Genomic DNA, 26,428 nt, shown 5'->3' with positions numbered 1-26,428 from the left:
ATTTAGATTGAATAAATGTTAACATTTGCTATATTCGCTTTGTGTGTTTATGTGTTTACTTTTCTTGCTGAATCATTTGAAAGGTAGTTGCAATTATCATGACACTTGACCCATAAATATTTCAGCAGGCATCCCCTGAGAATTAGAACATTCTCTACATAACGGCAATACCATTATCACAACTAATAATAATTAATCATTATTTCCTAATACCACCTAATATCCAATTATAGAAGTTGCTGGTGGTGCTCTACCCACATCCCCTTGGCCTACCTAGAAGTTACTTGCAAAGAGTTCCCGTATAGCCCGTGACTTCCTGAGCATCTTTGCCTGGACATCTTGGCCAGCTTGAGAGAGTACACTCTGCCCTCACAGGGCAGGCTGAAAGTGCCAGAGAGTCAACACCTTGAGAGTGCCCCTCAGTCGCCGGAGATGGAGAGAAGCTGGTGATAAATACTAACACTTCCTTCCCTATCAGAAGTTGATTCGGAGGTGTGCTCCACCGAATACAACCTTGTCCAAGGCTCCAGGAGGACATTGCTCACAATAGTAACCTTTAACACATGCTTTACTAGTTTCCTCCCTTCCCTATCTTACTTCCTTACTATGCTTCCTGAGATCACTTTTTTTTTTTTTTTTTGAGAAAGAGTCTCACTCTCTCACCCAGATTGGAGTCCAGTGGCCAGGTCGCAGCTCACCACAACCTCCGCCTCCCAGGCTCAAGGGATTCTTCCGCCTCAACCTCCCGAGTAGCTGGGATTACAGGCGCCCGCCACCATGCCCAGCTAATTTTTCTATTTTTAGTAGAGAGGGGGTTTCATCACGTGGGCCAGGCTGGTCTCGAACTGCCGGCATCAAATGAAGCACCCGCCTCGGCCTCCCAAAGTGCTGGGATTAAGGAGTGAGCCACTGTGCCTGGCCAAGATCACCTTTAAATAAACTACTTGCACTCAAAAGCTCTGTCTCAGGGTCTGTTTTGGAGGGACCAAGAACCAAGACATCGCTCCATTGCTAAATTCATTTTAAAATGACAATCTTGGATCCCTAGAGAGGCAAACTCAAAACCTGCTTAGGTGGTGCTTGCAACCCAGCCAACAGGAGCGGCTCTTAGCTCTGATTTTTGCTTGAACAATGCTATAGTGAGGTTGTGTTGATTTAGGATGCCCTGCTCAGCCTGTATTAATAATAATAGTAATAAGAGCTACTGTTTACTAAGAGCTTACTGTGTGGCAGCTTCACATGCTTCATTTCATTTAATCCTCACAGTGACTCCATAGGGAGGGCACTATTACTATTTCCATTGTATTGATGAAGACCCTGAGGCTCATGGAGGTTAAATAACTTTTCAAAGTCACATAGCTAGTAAGAGGCAGATTGCTGGTGTGCTTCAACAGTGTGTTCAAATGTGTGGATAACTATAAATATTCTTCTGTTATATTTTTGTGTAAATGGGAACAATAGTATTTGGCAGATAAAATTTGCATTGTTAATAATACCATAAACATAGTGTAATGCAAGGATCCCCCAATCGGGTGAGAGTCTCAAGAGGATAAAACTGTTCCCTAGGCAAAGGTGGGCAGATTGCTTAAGGCCAGGAGTTCGAGACCAGCCTAGGAAACATGGCGAAATTTCATCTCTACCAAAAATATATATATAAACAAAGTTTAGCTGGGCATGGTGACTCACACCAGTAGTCCTAGCTCCTTGGAAGGCTGGGAGGCAGAGGTTGCAGTCAGCCACGATCTTGCCATTGCACTCTAGCCTGGGTGACAGAGTGAAACCCTGTCTCAAAAAACGAACGAACAAAAAAAAAAAACGGCTCCCTGCTATGCCTGGCTCGGTACAGCTTATGGACTGGGCTTGGGTTACCAGCAGTAACTAAGACTTTTCCAGCATTATTTAAGTTATGTAGAATCTTCCAATGTTTTGACATCTGTGAAAATCAAACTCCTTCTTGGACTTGTACCATCACAATCCCCAGGCTAGTAGACGATCAAAACGCAGCTATCTTACTTAAATATGACAATATTCAGTGAGATGCGCTACAGAGTTTTGCACAAGTTCAGGCTTTCTTGAAACAACACATCCCTGTTATTAACATCCGGCCCCACCTAGTAACCTAGGTACACATAGAAACTCAGATCTTAAGAAGATGTCTTTCCCAATTACTATCTTCTCTAAGACTCCATAAAGAGAAACAGACTTTGAACCCAAGTTATCTTATTTATTTGATCCTACTGTCATAAAGTGTTCAAATTCAAGTATTATAAAGGATTGTAACAGGGAAAGCATTTAGGGTTTTCAGGCAGAGGAACAGTTGGCCAAGGAAGTCAGCTTCTCAGAGTTCAAGAGGTAAGTGGTAAGACTGTCTTATATAGAAAGTAGAGAGTCATACAGATTAAAATCAAGCCAAGTGAGGGAAATACATTTTGAAAAGTTGCCGTGTCGGTGGAGTGGAAGGAAAGAGAAGACATAGATTTGCCCCCTTAATAGGACGGGGTGAGGTCTGGCAAGAAGCCTGCACTCTCAGTTTTTATTGAGTACTTGTAGTGGAGAGTGCTTGAGAAAATTCTACTATTGACTGCATTCTGCAATCATAACTGTTACAACACTGTGATAGAAATCTTTTTGGCAAATATTTAAAATTACAAAAGAATCAATATTAGTAGTAATTGCATCTTACGAAAAGATTGATGCAGGCTTGTCTGCCAGAAAGGGTAAGCCTGGCATGAATGAAACTCACTCCTGTTGGGACACGCCTGGGACGGGGAGGAGCAGAGTAGGTATAGGTATATTTCAGCTCTTGTAGTTTAATACTGGTGTTAAAGGGAGAGAACTCCAAGTGGTCAGGAACTGGAAAAGAATAACAGCAGCTTCTTTTTATGTATGTATGTATGTATGTATGTATGTATGTATTGAGACCGAGTCTCGCTCTGTCGCCCAGGCTGGAGTGTAGTGGCACAGTCTCGGCTCACTGCAACCTCCGCCTCCTAAGTTCAAGTGATTCTCCTGCCTCAGCCTCCCAAGTAGCTGGGATTACAGGTGCCCGCCACCATGCCTGGCTAATTTTTTTTTTTTTGTATTTTTAGTAGAGATGGGGTTTCACTATGTTGGTCAGGCTAGTCTCAAACTCCTGACCTCAGGTAATCCACCCGCCTCAGCTCCCAAAGTTCTGGGATTACAGGCATAAGCCACTGCACCCAGTCTAACAGCAGCTTCTTAAAGGAAAAGAATATTATTCTAGGCAGTAGATTGGGTAGTAAGGTGGTTAAGAGTAGGGTAGTAGTACGGTGGTTAAGAGCATGGTCTTGGGAGTCCTGGGTTCAAATCCTGACCTTGACATTTACTGTCTGTGAGATCCGGGCAAATTACATAATCTCTTTAAATCTATAGAAATAACCTCAAGAGCGTTGTTGGGAGGCTTAATTGTGACAGAAATGATGTATGTAAAGTGTTTAGCACAGTCCCTGTTGCACAGAAAGTTTTTCATATGTGGTTCCACTATATTTATAGTAGTACTCTTGAAAGGAAGTAATGAATATATGTTTTTTTCCTCAGATGGAAGTGGAGAGTATCTTAGGGAGAAGGAGAGGTGAAGCAAAAGCAAGAAGGGAGAAAGGACAGCTTTGTTATTTATTATTTTTAGTACATATGGGTCAAGGGGAAGAGAGAGAGAAGAGTGGGAGACAGGCAAGATTAACATGGTTTAAACTAGAGGCCATGTTTCAGTTGGGTCTTTCCTAAGTACACACCATTTCAATCCATGGGATTTGGAGTAATCTCAAAAACTCTCTATTACCAGAGAACATCTTTACAAAAACGACCCAAGAGAAACTTTCAGAACAAGAATTACTTTATTCAGTAGGGACTGTCTGAGAATGACACAAGTTTCATTCTGTTAAAATGAAATTCTATCAGTTTCTCTAGGGAAGTCTCTTGGTTTTATCTTCCCCAGGGCACCCTAATGCTGCTGTATCTGTCACAGCCTATTTCCTTGTGGTTTTCTTTATGTTGCTTTAAAAAAAAAAATCTTACTACTAAATGTACTTTGAACTTAGTCAGGCAGCGTTGTTTAATTAAAAGCTAGAAGTAGTACCGTTACAGCTGGGATGATTCATCTGGGACTTCACTTTAAATGCATAATAGACAGAAGGAAGGTTCACAAACCAAAGTACAAAACCAACTGCACTATTTTTCCCTTAGTAGATCCTACTTTAACTCATTAAAGATGGCATGGAACAGCAGTGTTGTAATGCAAATGGGAAGATTTCTTCTCTTATTAATTTTATTTCTGCCACGTGAGATGACAAGTAAGTTAAAGTTCTTTTTGACCTCTTTTTAGATAAAGGAAAATTTCCAATTAAGAAAAATGATCAATGGGCATTGGATATATCCTTAAATTCCAAATTGAAATGACTACACAGTTAGCATGGCTCACAGTATAGGAGTTAGCTAACAATAAAAAATCAAATGGAGGCCGGGCGGGTGGCTCATGCCTGTAATCCCAGCACTTTGGGAGGCTAAGGCGGGCAGATCATGAGGTTAGGAGATTGAGACCATCCTGGCTAACACAGTGAAACCCCATCTCTACTAAAAATACAAAAAATTAGCCAGGCGTGGTGGCAGGTGCCTGTAGTCCCAGCTACTTGGGAGGCTGAGGCAGGAGAATGGTGTGAATCCATTTCATGAGGCAGAGTTTGCAGTGAGCTGAGATGGCGCCACTACACTCCAGCCTGGGCAACAGGGTGAGACTCCGTCTCAAAAAAAAAAAAGGAAAAATATTGTTTTTAGGGTTTTATTATTACAAGACAAGGTGAAGTATTCTATTTTCTCCAGAGCCACCACCAGAATCCTCCTACATTTTAATGCATTTTATTACTAATGTTACCCCAAATAATCTTCTGTTTATCTGAACATGCCATTTCACATGAAAATCTTTCCAGCATTTGCTCCCCTACCACTCTTTTCTGATTTTAAAAGTAATGCATAGTCATAGTAAAATAAATTAGGCAATCTATTAAAAAAAAAAAGTACAAATCTCCCTAAATACTTTCATCCAGAGATGACAACCACTCAATATTCCATATTTAAAAAAAAATACTAGACAATACGATTATCTTTACAAGTAGCTTAAGTTTTTTTTTTTTTTTGAGAAAGAGTCTCACTCTTGTCACCCAGGCTGGAGTGCAGTGGCCTGATTTCAGCTTACTGCAACCTTCACCTCCTTGGTGCAAGTGATTCTCCTGCCTCAGCCTCCTGAGTAGCTGGGATTACAGGAGCCCGCCACCAGGCCTGGCTAATTTTTTTGTTATTTTTAGTAGAGACAGGGTTTCACTATGTTGGCCAGGATGGTCTCAAACTTTTGACCTCAGGTGATCCGCCTGTCTTGGCCTCCCACAGTGCTGAGATTACAGGCATGAGCCACCGTGCCCAGCCAGCTTAAGTTTTTTAAAAGGAAGGTTAATGTGTTTACAGAACATATCAACAAATGTTATCCAGGCTACAGGTTTATGATAGATAAAATTCTTTTTTAGCTTTTGTTACTTGCTTCTAAACCAGGAAAATAAAAATCAAAATTCAAGTGTATTACTACGCAATGAATAGATTTCTTTTTTTTTTTTTTTTTTTTTTTTTTTTTTTTTTTTTTTTTTGAGACGGAGTCTCGCTCTGCCGCCCAGGCTGGAGTGCAGTGGCCAGATCTCGGCTCACTGCAAGCTCTGCCTCCCGGGTTCACGCCATTCTCCTGCCTCAGCCTCCTGAGTAGCTGGGACTACAGGCGCCCGCCACCTCGCCCGGCTAGTTTTTTGTATTTTTTTAGTAGAGACGGGGTTTCACCGTGTCAGCCAGGATGGTCTTGATCTCCTGACCTCGTGATCCGCCCGTCTCGGCCTCCCAAAGTGCTGGGATTACAGGCTTGAGCCACCGCGCCCGGCCAATGAATAGATTTCTAAAAGTCAGAGCTGAAAGAAAAAAAAAAAACCTACTATGTATCCTGATCACCCAACCCACGAAGACTTGTCTACCACACAAACCCCAGCTACTTAAACATCTTTTTATTTTTCTTCACTGCCAAAACAATATTAAAACACTATAGATGCAAGACCCAATTTGTCCATAATCCTATCATTTAATCATAAAAGTGTTTTCAAATCAGTTCTTACTCATATGCATGTGCAATTTTGATACATTTGTAGTAATTATTAGAGCTTTAACTTATATTCTGCATTTTTTGCCTAATGTTTATACCTTAAATATTTTTCCATTTCATTCCCTTGTTTTCCTACTTTCAATCCCTTCAAGTAAACAAATTAAATATGGTATGTGTATATGTATATACATATATGCATGTGTGTGTGTGTGTGTATTCAATATATATGGGATTTTTTCCTAAGTCTTTTTTCCATGAAAATGTGTGTATGTGTATATGTATACCATACACACATACACACACACGCATATGATCATTCTGTATGTATTGGTTTCTAACCTGGTGCTTCTCAAACTTCACTGCATATTACAATCACCTGGGGGCTGGGGGTGAGGTGCTTTAAACAACACAATGCCTAGATTGCACTCACGTCAACTAATCAGAAGTCTGGGGATGAGAACCAGGCATCAGTACTTTTTTTTGGAGGCAGGGTCTTGCTCGGTCACCCAGACTGGAGTGCAGTGGTGCGATCTTGGCTCACTGCAACCTCCACCTCCTGGGCTTAAGCGATTCTCCCACCTTATCCTCCCAAGTAGCTAGAAGTACGAATGTACACCACCGCGCCTGGCTAATGTTTTTTTAAATTATTATTATTTTTTGTGGAGAAGGGGTCTGACTATATTTCCCAGGCTGGTCTTGAACTCCGGAGCTCAAACGGTCCTCCCGCCTCTACCTCCCAAAGTGCTGGGATTATAGGCCCGCACCCGGCTACATCAGTACTTTTTAAAAGATCCCCTGGTGATTCCAACGTGCACCAAAATTTGATGACCACATTTTAATCTTTTTGTTTTTCAGTTAACAATACATTATGAATATTTTTCAATATAAATCATATAGATCAATACGACTATTTTTAATTGTTCAGAGCTTATTTTGTTCTACTGATGTAACATAACTTATTTAACCAATCCCCTGTTCATGAGCATTTAGGTTGTTTACTCTGTATATCTAAATAGTTTCTCTCTACACTCCCAGGTTCTGTTTTAACTGTGAATGGTAAAACTGAGAACTATATCCTGGATACTACACCTGGCTCCCAAGTGTCTCTGATATGTGCTGTTCAAAACCACACCAGAGAGGAAGAACTGCTCTGGTACCGAGAGGAGGGGAGAGTGGATTTGAAATCTGGAAACAAAATCAATTCCAGCTCTGTCTGTGTCTCTTCCATCAGTGAAAATGACAACGGAATCAGCTTTACCTGCAGGCTGGGGAGGGATCCGTCCGTGTCCATTTCGGTGGCACTGAATGTTATTTGTGAGTGAGGGGAACAGAAACGGCTAGTGGGTCTGTAATGTCTGTAACATATGAAGTGGTAGTTGAAATCTAGGTCTTGGTATTGCCAAATTGCCCAATTTACGCTCCCACCACAAAGCATGAGAGTACCTATTTCCCCTCACCCTCATGAGCACTGAGTATCGTCAAACTCTGAGAATTTGCCAGCCTCCTTTGAAATTCTCTTTTCCTTTTTTCTTTCTTTCTTTTTTTTTTTTTTTTTTAGACACAGTCTCGCTCTGTTGCCCAGGCTGGAGTGCAGTGCGGTGGCGCAATCTTGGCTCACTGCAACCTCTGCCTTCCCGGGTTCAAGCGATTCTCCTGCCTCAGCGTCCTGAGTAGCTGGGACTACAGGCACCCACCACCACACTCGGCTAATTTTTAATTTTTATATTTTTAGTAGAGACGGCGGGGGTTCACCATGTCGGCCAGGCTGGTCTCAAGCTCCTAACCTGAAGTGATCTGCCTACCTCAGCCTCTCAAACTGCTGGGATTACAGGTGTGAGCCACTGCGCCCAGCCTATTTTCAATTTTTAAATTAAGAATGAGGGTGTTCACCTTTATGTAAACATATTGGCCTTTTTTGTTTGTTTCCATGAAATGCCTGCTTGTATCCTTAACTCATTTTTTTCTGTTGGGTTTTATGCCTTTTGCTCATTAATCTGTATGAGAGTTTTGTGGATTAAGGAAATTAGTCCTTTGTCATTTTGAATTGTAAGTATTTCTCCTACTTGTTTTTGAAAATTTTTGTAGTTCTTTTTTGCCATATTGAAATTTTAAATGTTTATATATTTAAAGCTACAAGTCTTTTCCTTTGTAGTGCCTAGCTTTTGTGTTCTGCTTAGACAGATTTTCATGGCCTGGCACAGTGGCTCATGCCTGTAATCCCAACACTTTGGGAGGCAGAGGCAAATGGATCACTTAAGATCAGGAGTTCGAGACCAGCCTGATCAACATGGCGAAACCTGGCCTCTACTAAAAATACAAAAATTGGCCAGGTGCGGTGGTGGGCACCTGTAATCTCAGCTACTCAGGAGGCTGAGGCAGGAGAATTGCTTGAACTAAAGAAGCGGAGGTTGCAATGAGCTGAGATGCCACCACTGCACTTCAGCCTGGGCAACACAGTGAGACCCCATCTCAAAAAAAAAAAAAAAAAAGATTTTCATTAGGGAATCTTTAAGCATTACCTTAAAGTCAGAAAAGGTGAAGCTCTTCAATGACTGGGTTCCAGGTATTGGTAACCCATTGGTGGAACTGTATAGGCTTAGGGGACTGTCAAGTGATATTATGTAGGTGATCACATGGGTCATTGGGTGAAAAGCTGGTTCTGCATGAGAATGGTGTGGATGGTATGGCGATGGGTGAGGTATGATGATGCAGTACGATTTGGTAGAAAGACCCTATCTCTACAAACATAACATAGTGAGACCCTATTTCTACCAAAAAAAAAAAAAAGTATGTTTTTAATTAACTGGGCATGCTGGCACACACCTGTAGCCCTAGCTACTCGGGAGGCTGAGGCTAGAGGATCGCCTGAGCCCAGAAGGTTGAGGCTTCAGCGAGCTATGATTGCCCCACTGCATTTCAACCTAAGCAACAGAGTGAGACCCTGCCAAAAAAAGACATCTAAGGAAACTAAGGCCCAGACTAGGGGCTCAAATCATAGCTGCAGCTGAGAACAAAACACTAATTCCCAAGCTTCTAACCTAGTGCTTAAGTGCTTATTCCATGAAACCTCTTTCTTTTTTTTTTTTTTTGGAGACAACGTCTCACTCTGTCACCTACACTAGAGTGCAGTAGCACAATCTCAACTCACTGTAACCTCTGCCTCCCAGGCTCAAGTGATCCTCCTGCCTCAGCCTCCCAAGTAGCTGGGACTACAGGCACACACCACCACGCCGAGCTGATTTTTGTATTTTTTGTAGAGACGGGGTTTTGCTATGTTGCCTGGGCTGATGGAACCCTCTTAAGGGAGACACGGCAGAAATGCCAACAATGTGATTTGTGATTTGATGACTTAAAGAAATTGTTTTCAGTTTTCCAGCCTCAATCCACTTTTTAAATTCTCTTTATAAGAATCTCCTAAATATCATTGTTGCTAAGTGTGTGTGTATAGTTAATTGCTCAGTAATCCATAATGACAGTACTGACACAAAGTCATCAACCAATAAATCAAAATGAGCTCATAAAACGTGACAAGGATATTATGTACCCTTCAAAGGCAGGACCATTATTGTTATAAATAGCAGATCAAGAACCAAATGGAAGCTTGTTAATACACTGTTTGGAGGAGAATATGGATAAACAGTTTCTCTCATACATCGTTGCTGAAAGTTTAAATTGAGAACACCTCTTTCATAATACCTATCAAAGTTTAAAGTGTGCGTATCCTATGACACAGCATTTCTCCTTCTAGATGTTAACCTTGGAGAAATACATGCACATAGGCGTAAAGAGATATGTACAAGGATGTTTACTGTATCATTGTTTAACATTTTAAAATGAAAACAACCTAATGCTCATCAAAACACAAATGATTAAAGTAATGCATTCTAAAAGCAATAAGCTAGATCTCTGTGGTTCAATATGAACATATCTCAAAAACATGCAAGTTATTGAGAGAATTGAAGTATTTTATGTAAATCCTTTCCATGCCCCTAAAATAATATGGTATATCTCCTATGGGTACACTATATGTATAGAAAACTATTTAAGAAAAAAGAAAGATAGGGAAGGATTTACACCAAACTCATAGCAGCTGGTATCTCTGGGGGTCAGGAAGTGACCAGCTTGGATCTTAGCTTTATCTGAAAAGTACTAATTTTTACAGAGGAGATATTCACATATACTGATGTGCTTAAATTAATTTCAAATAGTTAAATAAAAAGAAATCACTAACAGAATCTGTCCACAAATGGAATTGTTCTATTCGGCAATTATGTTCTCTATTCCAGCAGCTTCCTGCATATCTGAATACCATATAACATCCTTGTTGGATTTGATACAGAATTCAAGCTCATTCCAAAGAGCAACAAAATATCATTCTTCTGAGAGAGTTATTAATAGCACAGCCTACTCAGGGTCTAATTATTCAGTGTGCAGATTATACAAGCTCCTTTTTCCTCCTTCTCCATCTCTATCTTTTTCCTAGTTCCCACTCTCCAACCATTTCATTACTATTCTGCACTTCTGCCAGAATATGCAAGGTGATATACATGTTTGACTGTCTATGGGTCTACAACTCCCCTTACTGTAGAGGGAAGAAGGAATTGCTCACACAGAGGGATGAGAGGGACTCACTTGCCTTCCACAGATGCCAGAGTTCTCATGCTTAGAACACCTGGGAGGAGGACATTATTTCTAGAGCACCACTGAGAAAACGCAGAGATGCATAGAGATGCATTGGTAAATATGTTACCAAGGCAATGGTTAGATAAAATGCAAAAACAGACGGTGAGAGTAACCCTCAAAACCACCACCACTGTAATAATAATAGTAGCTAGCACTGTGGCAAATTCTTTACAGGGATTATTTTATTTAATCTTTACAGCATCTCAGGAGATGTATGATTATCCCATTTTTTTACATGAGAAACAGAGGCCTTAGCAGTTAGTTAACTGTCTCAAAGTCACAGTAAATGGTGTAGATGGAATTAGGTCTAATTGCAGTGTATGCCTTCTTAATTTTGTACTGTTTTGTGCAACACTAGCACAGGTTGGTTTATTAAGTCTCAGAGAACAAAGACTCAAGGGTTATACTCTTGGGTAGTGTTACACATTGTCTGCTTATCATAGATTCATTACTATATATCATGCTTATAATCATATATTGTTTCATGGTTTGTCTTGTTCGTCACATTAAAAGTCCCATGAGGTTTGGAACTGGAAGTGTTATTTGCCCTTGTTACCCCAGTGCTTGGCACACAGTACGTATTTAATAAATTTTTGTCAAATGAATAAATGACCACATGAGATAGACTGAAGGAAGACTTTGAACTCTGACAGTGAACTATTGCTTATCAGCTAATTAAATCTAAATGCTTTGAGTCTTGCAGTTCCTCCTCTCCTAAGTGGAAACAACTTCCAAACAGTTGAGGAAGGCAGTAACGTGAAGTTGGTTTGCAGTGTGAAAGCCAACCCCCAGGCTCAAATGATGTGGTACAAAAACAGTAGTCTCCTGGATTTAGAGAAAAGCCATCACCAAATCCAACAGACAAGTGAGTCTTTTCAGCTGTCAATCACCAAAGTCGAGAAATCTGACAACGGAACCTACAGTTGTACTGCAAAGTCATCTCTGCAAACGGAGAGCTTGGACTTTCACCTGATTGTTAAAGGTAACTCTCGTTTTAAGTAATATTCAGCACAGTGCAAAACTCACGCCAGATGCTCGTAAATATTTTTGGTGACAATAAATGATAATAACAATTATGATTAGTGGCTAGGATTTTCTTTGGAGAATCATCCCCATCCAAGGATTTTTCCACTAAGAATCCTGATCCATCCTTTTAGGGAAATCATGCCCATTCCATACAGGACACTGTTTTTTGAGCAAAGATCCTTTCTTAGAACAAAATATAGGAAACAATTCTGCTTGGCTTTTAGGGAGGAGTATTTCCATGAATTCTTCTGGGCAACGAGGTGTGTAGCAACTGGACTTTTGAGTTCATAGCTTCATAACTAACAGAAGAGAAGTAAAAAACACACAGAGAAGAGAAATTATGACTAGATAAGAAAATGCATCTCTACAACCACTCCTAACTCAAATTCTAACCTGTAGGCTAATCAGCAGAGAGAGTAGGAAAAAATAAGGGGGAAAAAAGCCCTTTCTCTTGGATTCATGCTTCATCTACCCAGGGTTATCACCTCTACAATGACAGAACAAATGACCATCTGTGGGGTTTTCCCTCCTCATATTTCTTGCTCATACAAAAAGAGAAAGGCAAAATGCCTGGGGTAGCAGATGCCGAAAATGCTCATTCACACTTTGTCTGCTCTCACGCTAGCACACCAGAAGCGGCCCAACACGCTGAGACTCCCATATCTTGTTAGAACATTATTCACTTTGTCATTTGCCTCCCTGTACCCACTCATTGCCAGTCTTGCCAGTCCCCAGGAAGCCAACTGAACCCCTGCCAGAAGTGTTGTGGTGATAGAACCTTAGCGTGTCTTATTTCCTTCCCCTTGAGGGGAAGGTTATGGGATATGAACAGAGTGGCTGGTGGGGAAGAAGAGTTACTGGAGGTTGAATGCCCGTCACTGTGATTCCTGGAATGACCAGTAATTCGTCCTGCAGAGCACTAACAATTGCTCAGGGGCTCCTTGTTTTAAAAACCAAACCCACAAATATCCTGAGTACCCATGAGATAGAAGCAGTGAAAAAGCTCTGTGGCTATTTACCTCCCGCAAGACCACAAAAGCATGGAAGGGTGGGCCTCATGCCCTGCCATCCTAAGTGACTATGAACACCACACTTGGAGGCCAGGGAATTATATCCCTCCTGGTTAAGAAGAAATCATAATTGTTCTGTGTCACATTTTTAAAAAATACAGCTTATGTGGCAATCAGGATGCTAGCTTAGCAAATTGGCTTTCAGGTGGGCAGAAACTTGTTTTGGGTGGGGCTCTTCCAAACTAACTTGTTTTTCTTATTTCTTCTTGCTTAGCTACTTCCCACGGCTGGTGGCGTAAATGCTCTGCTGCTGGGGCTCAGGCTAAATGCTTTCATGAGGCCTCTCCTGGCTTCACGGCTCAGGGAGGAAGTACCTAAATGAGGCCATGCAAAGCTACAGATGACATCACAGATCTTTTCTTGAGCACAAGATTTAGCCCATGTGTTGGGATTATTTAACCATGATGAATATGGGAGGGAAATATCAGATCTGGTTACAAATGAGACCGTAAAACAGGACAAGGGGGGAGGCGCAGTTATGCAATTACCCTCGCCAGAGTCTCTTTTTTCTTTCTTTTCCTTTATTTTTTTTTTTTTTTGAGACAGGGTATCGCTCTGCCACCTAGGCTGGAGTGCATTGGCATAATCATAGTTCACTGCAACCTCATCCCCCCAGGCTCAAGCGATCTTCCCACCTCAGCCTCCTGAATAGCTGGGACAGGTGCGTGCCACCATAACCAGCTAATTTAAAAAATTGTTTTTGTAGAGATGAGGTCTTGCCATGTGGATCAGGCTGGTCTTGAATTCCTAGGCTCAAGCAATCTGCCACCTCAGCTTCCCAAAGTGCTGGGGTTACAGGCATGAGCCACCATGCCCAGACCAAAGTCACTTTCAACAGAAATTTGAAATCCAAAGCAAGCCAATGGGTAAGGTTGTTTACTTCAGTTTGTTTATAGAATAAGAACTGTTGGCCGGGCGCTGTGGCTCACGCCTGTAATCCCAGCACTTTGGGAGGCTGAGGCTGGTGGGTCACGAGGTCAGCAGTTTGAGACCAGCCGGACCAACATGGTGAGATCCTGTCTCTACTAAAAATACAAAAAAAAAAAAAAAAAAAAAAAAAAAAAAATTAGCCGGGCGTGATGGCCAGGCGCCTATAATCCCAGCTACTCGGGAGGCTGAGGCAGGATAATTACTTGAAACCAGAAGGCAGAGGTTGCAGTGAGCCAATATCGCACTACTACACTCTAGCCTGGGCAACAAGAGCAAAACTCTGTCTCAAAAAATAAGTAAATAAAAAACAGAATAAGAGCTGTCACATGTGGCTTCATTTTATCTGGCTTGGTAAAAATATTCCAACCTGTGAATGAATTCTGATTTCTTTTTCTAATTGTCCCACCTTTACTTCCCCTTTCTTTTGACATCTTGCAAATAGAGGGGCTCCCCAGTAAGGTGAGGGGCTCCCCAGTAAGGTGAGGGCCCTTTGGTGTGTCCCAGAGCTGGCTAGTACAGAACCAGGGCTTACTAGAAAAAGGCTCACTGAGCAAAGTTTCTCCATAGGGGTGATGTGACCCATACCTTCATGAGAATAATGTTTAGAAACAGCCAAGAGAGGGCAAAAATTTAATCCATTTATTCCCCAAAATTATCAAGAGCAGGAAAATTATAAAAAAGGTAATTACAGGCTGTGTGGGATGGTTCGTGCCTGTAATCCCAGGACTACGGGAGGCCAAGTGGAAGGGTTGCTTGAGGCCAGGAGTTCCAAAACAACCTGGGCAACTTGCTGGGACGCTGTCTCTTCAACAAATAGAAAAATTAGCTGGATGTGGTGGCACGCACTGGTAGTCTCAACTACTCAGGAGGCTAAGGTAGGAGGATCTCTTAAGCCCTAGAGGTCGAGGCTGCAGTGAGCCATGATCATGCCACTGCACTCCAGCATGGGTGACAGAGTGAGACTCTGTCTCCAAAAATAATAATAATAATTGGTTAGTGTGTTATACAGTTATGGGGACAGGGGAGATAAACCCTACTTCATAATCTTAAGGTATATAGGGATTGGGCTTTGAAATTAAATTTACCTAAAGTCACTTCTTCCCTTCTTCCCTGGCTTTTGCCCTTCACTTGCTATTTCATGACCCCATTTCCTTTCTAATACTTAATCTGTAGTATCTGTTTGTTTAATGTCTGTCTCCCCCACTAGAAGATGAGCTCCATGAAGGCAGAGGAGCCTTCCACACCTGTCCTATTTTTTGCAGAGCTGAACACAGTGCATAACACACATTAGTCACCCAGTAAATATTTGTTGACTGCACCTCAATCCATAAACTCAATTGTACAAGAAATAGCACATGCTTAATTTCCTTTAAATGCCTAAAATGTTATTTAAGCAATGACTGAAGCTCCTTCCCCTCATTGGGTGGCATCGGAATCCAGGGGCTTGGACAAGGTCACTTAAAAACCTTTGTTGACCTTAAGCACTTTTACTTTATTATTTTTTTAAGAAACGGGGTCCTGCCAGGTGCAGTGGCTGACGCCTGTAATTGCAACACTTTGGAAGGCCCTGGTAGGAGAACTGCTTGAGGTCAGGAGTTCAAGACCAGACTGGGCAACATACCCAGGCTCCATCTCTAAAAAAATTTTTTTTAATTAAAAAATAGGGTTGGCCAGGCATGGTGGCTCACACTTATAATCCCAGCACTTTGGGAGGCCAAGGCAGGCGGATCACTTGAGGTCAGGAGTTCGAGGCCAGACTGGCCAACATGGTGAAACCCTGTCTCTACCTACCTAAAATACAAAAATTAGCTTGGCATGGTGTTGCACACCTGTAGTACCAGCTACTCGGGAGGCTGAGGCAGGAGAATAGCTTGAACCCAGGAGGCAGAGGTTGCAGTGAGCTGAAATCAAGCCACTGCACTCCAGCCTGGGTGGCAGAGCGAGATTCTGTCTTAAAAAAAAAAAAATAGGGTCTCACTATGTTGCCCAAGGTAGAGAGCAGTGGCTATTCATAGGTGCAATCATCGGGTGCTATAACCCTGAACTCCTGGGCTTAAGCAATCCTCCTGCTTCAGCCTCCCAAGTGGCTGGGGCTACACGTATGCCGCCCTGCCTGGCTTTCACTTTTACTTGTGAGAGTTTCATTCTATATCATATTAAAGATATTAAAAGCAAAGCACATTATCTGTGCTTTCTGCTGTAAAATTTTTGAAAGAATTTTTATAACTTGTATAGATTTTGAATTTTGTTATAAATAAGTTACTCATTTGGTTCTTGAGGTTTAAACATCATTATTTAACAGTTGAGTTATAGTTGATGCCAGACTGCATTTTACAGATGCTTAAACATTGATTAATTTTGATTAATTTTGCTACTTTATTTTCATATCTTGGGGCCAATCATTTTTTTCTGGGTCTCAAATATTTTCAGAGGCTCTTAGAAAGCTTGAAAACACAGGCACTATGCCTATAGTGACTGATAAATAAAGTAGCTCTTGGCCAGGTGCGGTGGCTCACACCTGTAATCCCAGCACTTAGGGAAGCCAAGGCAAGCGGATCACAAGGTCAGGAGATCGAGACCATCCTAGCTAACACAGTGAAACCCCATCTCCACTAAAAAATACAAAAATTATCTGGGCATGGTAGCATGCGCCTGTAATCCCAGCTACTCAGGAGGCGGAGGCAGGAGAATTACTTGAACCCGGGAGGCAGAGGTTGCAGTGAGCCGAGATTGCACCACCGTACTCCAGCCCGGGCAACAGGAGCGAAACTCTGTCTAAAAAAAAAAAAAAAAAAAGTAGCTCTCAGTTTGCCTGGTGTTTAGAAAATAAAGGAGTAGGCTTTCACTTCCAAGCTGTCGTGGTTGCTGCTGATCTCTTCCTAGTCCCAGTTAGAAGTAGGCCCTCTGTCTTTGCATGGCATTTAGAGAGATGCGGAAACCTTTGCCAAGGTTGGGAAGGCTAATGCTTAGATTCCTACTTCCCTAGAGACACTATGCAGCCACCTACCTTCTATAATGTCTTGTCACCTGCTTGGGGCACCATCGTAGTACAGGTACAAGGCTCCCCACTGCTTTTGAGGCCCACAGACCTCTCTCTCCTTCTTAGTCCAGAAAGCTCTCCACCCTTTCTCTTCTTGCTCTCAAAGCCTTCCTCCCTCTCTTCCCTCACCCACCCCAGGATACTTCCCAATATATTTTGGGCTTTTCAAAATCCAGGCAAAACCGTTGACTTCAATCTAATTCTGCTCTGCGTGTGGCAAAAACTGTGGGTGAAGGAGGCACAAAATGGCCTACTTGTTTTAGGGGAGTTACTCATATTACAATAAGTTATTAATCCACCAAGGAACAGATTCAAAACCTGCCTCTGCCATTTACTAGTTCTGTGACTTTTTTTTTTTTTTTTTTTTTGGAGAGACAGAGTTTTGCTCTGTCACTTAGACTGGAATGCAGTGGTGCGACCCTGGCTCACTGCAACCTCTGTCTCCCAGGATCAAGCAATTCTCCTGCCTCAGTCTCCCACGTAGCTGGGAATACAGGCACTCACCACCATGCCCAGCTATTTTTTTTTTTTTTTTTTTTGTACAGATGGGGTTTCACCATGTGGGCCAGCCTGGTCTTGAACTCCTGACCTCAAGTGATCTGCCTGCCTTGGCCTTCCAAAGTTCTGGGATTCCAGGCATGAGCCACTGCACCCGGCCTAGTTCTATGACTTTGGACAAGCATTCTAACCCCTCGAAGCCCCTGGTTCCTCACCTGTAAAATGAGGACAATCATATCTATCTTTTGAGATTGTTGAGAAGGTTTAATTAAGGGGATGATATACATAAAGTTCAAGGCACCATTGCTGGGATGTACTGGAAGTATGTAAATGTTCATTCTTATTCCCTGTGTTTGCATTTCCAACAGATAAAACTGTGAGTGTCCCAGTAGAGCCCATTATTGCTGCGTGTGTTGTGATCTTTCTGACATTGTGCTTTGGACTGGTTGCTAGAAGAAAGAAAATAATGGAGGTATCTAAGTATTCTGAGCTATTTAAGTAAAAAATGATCATCTGAATAAAGGCAGAAAGCTAGAAATATAAGTGACTTCAGTTAGGAACCCTTCTTGGCAAAGTCAAATCTGGTCTTTCTACCATGAGATCTTAAAATATAGTTGCTCAAGGGAATAAAAATTATATGGTCTATTATGAGTACAGATTTACAAAGAAGAGAAGTGCACATGGGCAAAGCCTGAATTGAAAATAGCTGTGTTGCCAGGGGTAGGGAATTGGGGGCTGATTTTCCTTCCTTTTAAATTTCCCTTTATTGTTGCTATGGTACCTGTGGTATGATAAATAAGTATAAGGAGGAACATCTGCTCTAGATTCAGAGATCTGCATGAAAAAGATGGCACTGGCTGCTCACCTCTGGACTATAGCCAGATGCCCTGGCTGTAGTGGGCTGGGGTTTGAACTATAAAGTAGTTATCCTCATTGGCTGGTATGATTCAGAATATGTGCATGCATAGGTTAATGCCATGCATTTGACTCTGCCAGTTAAGCCAATGCCAAAGAAGAGCAAATATGGCAGAAAGCCCTAGGCTGAGTGCATCATTCAGCGAGGGGCATTCTCCTTGGAACACATAGTAACAGGGCAGCCACGTCTCTCAAGAAGCAATTCACTCCGCTCCCTATTCCAATCCCAAGCATATTTTTGTTGTTGTTTCCTTCCTTCCTTCCTTCCTTCCTTCCTTCCTTCCTTCCTTCCTTCCTTCCTTCCTCTCTCTCTCTCTCTCTTTCTCTCTTTCTCTCTTTCTCTCTTTCTTTCTTTTTGAGATAGAGTTTTACTCTCTCTCCCAGGCTGGAGTGCAGTGCCACGATCACAGCTCACTGTAGCCTCAACCTCCTGGGCTCAAGTGATCCTCCCACCTCAGCCTCCCAACTAGTTGGGACCACAGGCATGCACCACCATGCCCTGCTAATTTTTGTATTTTTTGTAGAGACAGGGTTTTGCCATGTTGCCCAGGCTGGTCTCGAACTCCTGAGCTCAAGTGATCTGCCTGCCTCAGCCTCCCAAAGCACTGGGATTATAGGTATGAGCTGCCATGCCCAGCCACAAACCTTTTTTTTTTTTTTTTTTTTGAGACGGAGTCTTGCTCTGTCACCCTGGCTGGAGTGCAGTGGCACGATCTCAGCTCACTGCAAGCTCCACCTCCCGGGTTCACGCCATTCTCCTGACTCAGCCTCCAGAGTAACTGGGACTACAGGCACGCGACCCATACCTGGCTTTTTTTTTTTTTTTTTTCTGTATTTTCAGTAGAGACGGGGTTTCACCATGTTGGCCAGGCTGGTCTTGAACTCCCAACCTCAAATGATCCACCCTCCTCGGCTTCCCAAAGTGCTGGGATTACAGGCGTGAGCCACCCCACTCGGCCACATTTTTTTTCTATAAAAAAAGAAATACTCGAGTATCTAAGATCCTGGAAGTATCTTAACTAAAAGTTACATCTTCTCTGCATTTAATAATAACTACTAGTGTGGCCCCCAAAACAACACCTGAGCCAATACAGAGGTGGCTGTATTTCCATGCCCCTGTCCTCAAGCCATCTTAATGCATTCAAAATATTTCTCCATGGGCCTTAAAAAGCAGGCTAATTTATTGCCATGTTTGCTTTTAGCTCTGCATGAAGGATAAAGACCCTCACAGGGAAACAGCTCTGTAAGTACTCTAGGCCGGGACCAGTGCTTTTTAAATAAGCAGATGAATAGCAGTAATATGCATTACTCTAGACAAACTCCTAGAGTTTGGAAATCTAGAGATGGGAGGTGCTGGAAGGGGAAGGAGTTCAAAGAAGAATAGAAGGTGGAGGAAAATCTGCCTCCACTTTAGAGGAAGATAGGTTGAAAAGTTGCCTAGAACAGAGAACACCTTCGGTCCTAAGCCTGCTCTCTCCTTAAGTGAGTTTGCCTAACGTTTGTGCAACTGCATTTTATTGCCACACAACGCAAATGCTCTGGGGGAAGCCACTGCTCCATACTGCTTTACGACGAGGCCAGGAACCACATTCATCCTCATACTGCCTTCTCTTTGCAGCTTCGTTTAGTGCTTCTAGCATATGTGGAGTGGGTAGTAAGTAATAAGAACAAAGGCATGTTGTCAGAGAGTATGGGTTTTGTTTTGAATTTTTTTCTTATTGCTATGAGCATCATTATAATTAATGTCTTCATTCATTTCAGATGAGAAAGCTGAGATACCATCGAATACAGAGAGAGTTTTGCATCAGGACCTCCAAAGTTATGTAGTCCCATCTGTATTTATCGCTATTATTAAATTCACTCCTGTCACTCCTGTTTCATTAATCACTTAACAGTAGTTGTTAGGGCTAATTTGATACACTTGTGGAATATTTTTATGGAGACAGCTATTAAGAATGAAAAGTAAGATTTCTTTAAGTCTTCTCCTTGAGGTATATATTAATGAGATTTGTTTCAAATAGGTTGGTAATAATTTACTGTTTAGTGTGTTTTTTTTCTAGGTAGGAGATGCTTGGGTCTCACAAATTGGTGCAAAACCAAAAAAAAAAAAAAAAGGAGGAAACAACAGAGTAATCAATTTTTTCAGTTGCCCAGGAAGCACATGAAAAAATACCAGTTATGTCAGGTGTGGTGGCTCCTATAATCCCAGCACTTGGGGAGGCTGAGGCAGGCAGATCACTTCAAGCCAGGAATTCAAGATTAGCCTGGCCAACATAGTGAAAACCATCTCTACTAAAAGTACAAAAAGCTGGGCGTAGTGGCGTGCACCTGTAATCCCAGCTACTTGCGAGGCTGAGGCAGGAGAATCACTTGAACCTGGTAGGCGGAGGTTGTAGTGAGCTGAGATGGCGCCACTGCACTCCAGCCTGGGCACCAGAGCAAGACTCTATCTCAAAAACAAACAAACAAAAAATCAATTATTATCTACCTTCACTGTCATTTCGTAAAAGAAATGTTTTAGGACTAAAGAAAGAAGACTAGGCCGGGCACGGTGGCTCAAGCCTGTAATCCCAGCACTTTGGGAGGCCGAGGCGGGCGGATCACAAGGTCAGGAGATCGAGACCACAGTGAAACCCCGTCTCTACTAAAAATACAAAAAATTAGCCGGGCGCGGTGGCGGGCGCCTGTAGTCCCAGCTACTCAGGAGGCTGAGGCAGGAGAATGGCGGGAACCCGGGAGGCGGAGCTTGCAGTGAGCCGAGATCGCGCCACTGCACTCCAGCCTGGGCAACAGCGTGAGACTCCGTCTCAAAAAAAAAAAAGAAAAAAAAAGAAAGAAGACTATAATCTTGAAATATAAGATGCTCCTTTAAATAGAATAAATTTAGTATTATGAAAAACTCAGCATATGTTCTTGTTTTTCTCATCTCATTGTCGTTGACAGGGTCACAAAATTTGTGAGCTCTATGTGGCAATGAATGTTCAAACAGCAATGAAAATGGTCATTTGTGCCACACTATCTGTACTATTGATGAGTCAGCCTGTACTTTTCTCATACATCTCCTGTTTAAACCGCAGCTCTCTTATAATTTATCATTGACTTTCCCCACCTCCATTCTTTCTTCATTTTTGCCCCATAAGAGTTTATGCTTCTCTTTCCCACACAACTGGCGGAGCTTGTGGGGAGAGGCAGCCTTGGCCAGAATCATCTTTGATGTCTCCTCTGTGCTCCTCCTCTGTCTTAGAAAAACAAAACAAAACTGTTTTCATCTAATTTTGCAGAAGCTAAATGTGCCACAGTGCAAGAGAAATCTGCTGTCAGACAGGTGGTAAAAAGCCTTCTTGACATAGAAGCAAAAAGAAGAAATTAGCAGCATGTATGAAATCTGAACAGACTTGTTTCTAAAAAGAACAGACATAATCCTCCTGTTCGTCTCTCTGTGCTTCCTTGGAAACTTCAGTATGGAATGGATGAGAGAGACCGCTACAGACTGTGGGTTACAGATTTCTCTGTCTTCTTGGAGGATCCAGCAGAGTTTTGTGGGGAAGCCTCCAGATCACGTTCCTCACTCGAGATTTCTCAAAGTAGAATCTGGAAACCCTAGGAGAATGCTGTAAGGATAAAATAGAATTATGTAAAAATCTGAACATTTAGACGATTAAGTAGAAGCCGTGAGACTATAAAGCAAAAAACAAATCTCAGGCAATGATGGTTGGGATAGTTTAAAATGGAAAAGGAAACAGAAAACATACATATCAAATTGGACTTGGAATCAGGAGACCAGAGTTCTAGTGTTGGCTCTGTTAACTTGGGTAGGGAAAACACTCTTGGACATTTAGGAAATGAGGAGGTTAGATTAGGAGATCCTTATCCTTAAAGTACACGTTAGCTTCAAAAGTCTATAATTCTCAAAAGATCCTACATAATTTAGTTAAATGCTGGAAAGAGTTGGCAAGAAAGACTGAAAATGTAATCCCTTTGCCCCACCTAGTAGAATTTTGAATCAGCTTTATTCTAGGACATATAACAATCCTTGAGAATTACAGGTCATAAGTAAAGAGTTTCCTCACCCTTATAAAATACAGTGGCCTTGTACATTAGCACAGGCAAGGAACATTGACTAGCTTTAACAGAGCTCAGCAATATTGTAAATGGTCATTGCATTTTGCCTTGCAGTATGGAAAAAACAGAACTTGTATTAAAAACTATGTATACTATTAACACTAAAATCATGAGTGAGCCTGCCTGAGAAGGACATGAAATTTCAGGACTCAAAAGAGGACTCCACTGCCTTTTTCCAGATGTCTTTCCCACTTACCATGAGATACCTGAAATTCCAACATTCATTCTTCTGGTTTTGATCCATAGGACTAAAAGTAGCAGCAGAGAAGTGACAATGCCCGTGGCTCCCTTCCCAACCTTTCCACTAATAAGGATACCTCTTGTTATTGTCACATTCTCTTTCTTGGGCCCCATTTTTCCAAGAACTAATCTATGAAGCAAACTTTATTTATTAAATAATAATAATTATCTGTCCAGGAGCGGTTGCTCACGCCTGTAATCTCAGCACTTTGGGAGGCCGAGGTGGGCAGATCACTTGAGGTCAGAAGTTCAAGACCAACCTGGTCAACATGGTGAAACCCCGTCTCTACTAAAAATACAAAAATTAGCCAGGTGTGGCATGGCACACCTGTAATCCCAGCTACTAGGGAGGCTGAGGCAGGAGAATTGCTTAAATCCAGGAGGCGGAGGTTACAGTGAGCCAAGATCACACCACTGCACTCCAGTCTGAGCGACAGAGTGAGATGCCATCTCAAAAATAATATTAATAAGGCTGAGCACGGTGGCTCACACCTGTAATCCTAGCACTTTGGGAGACTGAGGCGGGTGGATCACCTCAGGTCAGGAGTTCAAGTCCAGCCTGGCCAACATAGTGAAACTCCATCTTTACTAAAAATACAAATAATTAGCCGGGCGTACTGGTGGGCATCTGTAATCCCGGCTACTCGGGGGGCTGAGGCAGGATAATCACTTGAACCTGAGAGGCGGAGGTTGCAGTGAGCCAAGAACATGCCATTGCATTCTAGCCTGGGCGACAAAAGTGAATCTCCGTCTAAAAATAAATAAATAAATAAACAAACAAACAATAAAGTAGTAATAAGAATTATCTGTTTTTCCAATTTTTAAAACATTAATCAATGATATCTGTTTGCTATTTTGATCTTTTATGACAATACAGTTACCCAGTTGGCAGAATTTCACCTAAAAGCAAAGAAATCTGGTGCTTTAGTTAACCTGTGCAGTCTTTTAGAGGTTAAAGATAAAATCATTGCCAAAAGGCTTTTTGAATCATTGAAGAAAACCTCACAAACCTCTTTTCCCACCAGCTTTGCCCCTGTCATCACCACCATCATGACTACTTTCCTGACCCTATTGGCCAGGGGTCATAGATTCAAATTCTTACAGGTGTCAAGCAGGTCAACGAGTGAAGCAGGCTAGATGTACAATAATAGGGAGTTGTGGGGAGTGTGGCAAACGAAGAGCACATCTGTGTCCAAAAGAAGGCTGATAATTATAATCAGGGACAGATCTTCTGCTTCTTTTTTTTTTTTTTTTTTTAGACGGTGTCTCGTTCTGTCAGGCTGGAGTGCAGTGGCACGATCTTGGCTCACTGCAGCCTCCACCTCCCGAGTTCAAATGATTCTCATACCTCAGCCTCCCAAGTAGCTGGGATTACAGGCATGCACCACCATGCCTGGCTAACTTTTGTATTTTTAGTAGAGACAGAGTTTTGCCATATTGGCCAGGCTGGTCTTGAACTCCTGGTCTCAAGTGATTCACCTACCTTGGGATTACCTCTGGGATTACAGGTGTGAGCCATTGCACCTGGCCAGATCTTGTGATTCTTTTTTTTTTTTTTTTGAGACGGAGTCTCGCTCTGTCGCCCAGCCCAGGCTGGAGTGCAGTGGCGCGATCTCGGCTCACTGCAAGCTCCGCCTCCCGGGTTCACGCCATTCTCCTGCCTCAGCCTCCCGAGTAGCTGGGACTACAGGCGCCCACAACCGCGCCCGGCTAATTTTTTGTATTTTTAGTAGAGACGGGGTTTCACCGTGGTCTCGATCTCCTGACCTTGTGATCCGCCCGTCTCGGCCTCCCAAAGTGCTGGGATTACAGGCGTGAGCCACCGCGCCCGGCCCAGATCTTGTGATTCTTTAAGAAAAGTCAGAGATCTGAATTTTTATGTGTGATTCCCCTAATTTAAAAATGTTTTTTGTTTGTTTGTTTTAATCCTGAATGTCTAAGAGTAGAAGAATCCTCTTACCCAATATATGCCATCCTCTGGCAGGTAGGTTATAACAGAGTTGCCTTGGGCTTTCATTGTCTCGTGGAGATCTTTGTGAAACAGCTCTTGGAATTCTCACTCATTGCTTCCCCAGAGATCAGGCATGATCATGAGGAGCTAAGTCAGGGAGCAGTTAGTTATGGTCTGCTGAGGACTTTGTGCACATGATTGGACTGTAAACAATCCTATGAATTGGTCATGATTGTTGCAACTTTGGAGATGAGGACACTTGGGTTCAGAATGCATAATTAATGTATAGAGAGTGACTAAGCTGAGATTTATACCCGGGCTGATCCAAAGCCTGGGACTGGAGTAGCAAAGAGGATATCACAGAAGGGGTAAAGGTTGAATAATAAAAATTTCACCTCTCTCGTAATATGCTGAGAGTGATATCAGTACAACCCCACTTCTAATGACCTCTAGAGAAATTATTTCCGGAAGTAAAGGAAATTTACAATAATCTTAGTTGGAGAGATTTTTGGAAATGTTACAACACTCCTTGAGCTGATTTGCAATACCCTGCAGTGTTGCAGGACTGGAACTGAGAATTGCTGCCCTAAATATTTGCTTGTCCTCCTGATGATAATAATCACCAAGTATTACTCTTTGTCAAGGGGTTTGCATAGATCATTTCCGATCTGTGCAACAACCCCTGAAAGGTAGGCGTTGAAGCCTCCATTTTATTGTCAAGAAAAGGGAAGGGTTGAGAAACAATATAACTTAGTGCAATAACAGTGGTGCAAACCAGAATAAAATTGGTCTCATTTTGTTTTAAAAAATCAAATCATGCTTAATCTCATGCCAGAGACTACAGGGAATAAAATTGACACATTAATCACATATTTCCTAATACTCAGGTAATCTTTTCCCAAGAATGCATCTCTGCAACCTCAAGGTTGCTACGTGGCAAACAACTTACATCACGGGTTGTTTACATATACATACTGGTGGAAAATATGGCGAACACTATTGTAAATTCACAAAAAACCCTGAGTTCTCAAAAAATTGTATATATACACATATATACACACACATATATATATACACACACCCACATATGTGTACATATACAGATATATATATAAAATGGAAGAAGTTCAGAGCTTCCTTTTTCTTTATGTATATATATACACACACATATATATGTATATTTTTATTTATATATATATTTTTATATATACATATTCACAAAAAATGGAAGATCTGGGGTTCCTGCCAACATATCTCTACAGTAAAGTGTTGCTGTGGAAACCCATGAATTCATGAATGATTTGTCCTTAATTCTTCTGACACTCCTGATAGCAGCACTACTGCTAGCCTCTGTTTAAATTGTACTTAGTAATAACAATCTCATATTTTCATGTTACCTTACAGTTTATGAAACATTTTTACAGGTATTTGGTTTGATTCTCACAGCCACTCTGTGAGATAGGTAGTGCTATCATTATTTATGATTTGCAACTAAATGATACTAAAATTCAGAAAGGTTAAGTGATCTGTCCAAGGTAACAGAGCTAGTAAGAAAAGTCACTTCTCCCATCACCCTGCCTTTTGGTCCTAAGTAAGTACTACAGTTGTTCTTAGTTTTGTAGAGGACAATCATTAGGTCCTTTTGCCTTACAGGTGATTTGACAGGAAAAGTGGCAATAGGAGGTGAAAAAATAAATGATCTCACACAAATACTAATTGTTTCCATAGGGTATTGTCAGGAATTGTCAACATTGAGTTCTCTGCATTACCTGACGTGTAGTGGCTTCACCTAACAGAAGTTACAC

At 41.9% G+C, this 26,428-nt stretch overlaps 1 protein-coding gene and 1 long non-coding RNA gene across 5 annotated transcripts; one reads left to right on the top strand and one right to left on the bottom strand.

The window, feature by feature from the left end:
- The first annotated feature begins 2,231 nt into the window (after positions 1 to 2,231).
- Positions 2,232 to 20,408, top strand: TMIGD1 (transmembrane and immunoglobulin domain containing 1). 4 transcript variants are annotated; one of them, XM_077969204.1, is made up of 7 exons: positions 2,240 to 2,352; positions 4,207 to 4,310; positions 7,184 to 7,462; positions 11,535 to 11,813; positions 17,764 to 17,867; positions 19,513 to 19,553; positions 20,072 to 20,179. In XM_077969204.1, the coding sequence occupies exons 2-7, from the start codon at positions 4,229 to 4,231 to the stop codon at positions 20,073 to 20,075; spliced, it is 789 nt and encodes a 262-aa protein (XP_077825330.1). In that variant the 5' UTR covers positions 2,240 to 2,352; positions 4,207 to 4,228; the 3' UTR covers positions 20,076 to 20,179.
- Positions 20,409 to 21,218: 810 nt separating this feature from the next.
- Positions 21,219 to 25,701, bottom strand: LOC144335421 (uncharacterized). Its single transcript, XR_013406276.1, has 2 exons — positions 24,633 to 25,701; positions 21,219 to 21,921 (listed from the first exon to the last, which is right to left on the bottom strand). It is a non-coding gene; the product is annotated as an uncharacterized LOC144335421 (long non-coding RNA).
- Between the last annotated feature and the right edge of the window lie 727 nt (positions 25,702 to 26,428).

This window comes from Macaca mulatta, chromosome 16, assembly GCF_049350105.2.
Source record: "Macaca mulatta isolate MMU2019108-1 chromosome 16, T2T-MMU8v2.0, whole genome shotgun sequence".
NCBI classification, from domain to species: domain Eukaryota; kingdom Metazoa; phylum Chordata; class Mammalia; order Primates; family Cercopithecidae; genus Macaca; species Macaca mulatta.
Note: the sequence above shows the minus strand (reverse complement) of the source record. Positions and strands in the feature narration are given on the sequence as shown.

Coding starts and splice junctions, on each gene's coding strand:
- TMIGD1 (XM_077969204.1), top strand. CDS start 4,229: ATGGCATGGAACAGCAGTGTTGTAATGCAAATGGGAAGATTTCTTCTC. Junction 4,311..7,183: donor TCTGCCACGTGAGATGACAA/GTAAGTTAAAGT, acceptor CTACACTCCCAG/GTTCTGTTTTAACTGTGAAT. Junction 7,463..11,534: donor GGTGGCACTGAATGTTATTT/GTGAGTGAGGGG, acceptor TGAGTCTTGCAG/TTCCTCCTCTCCTAAGTGGA.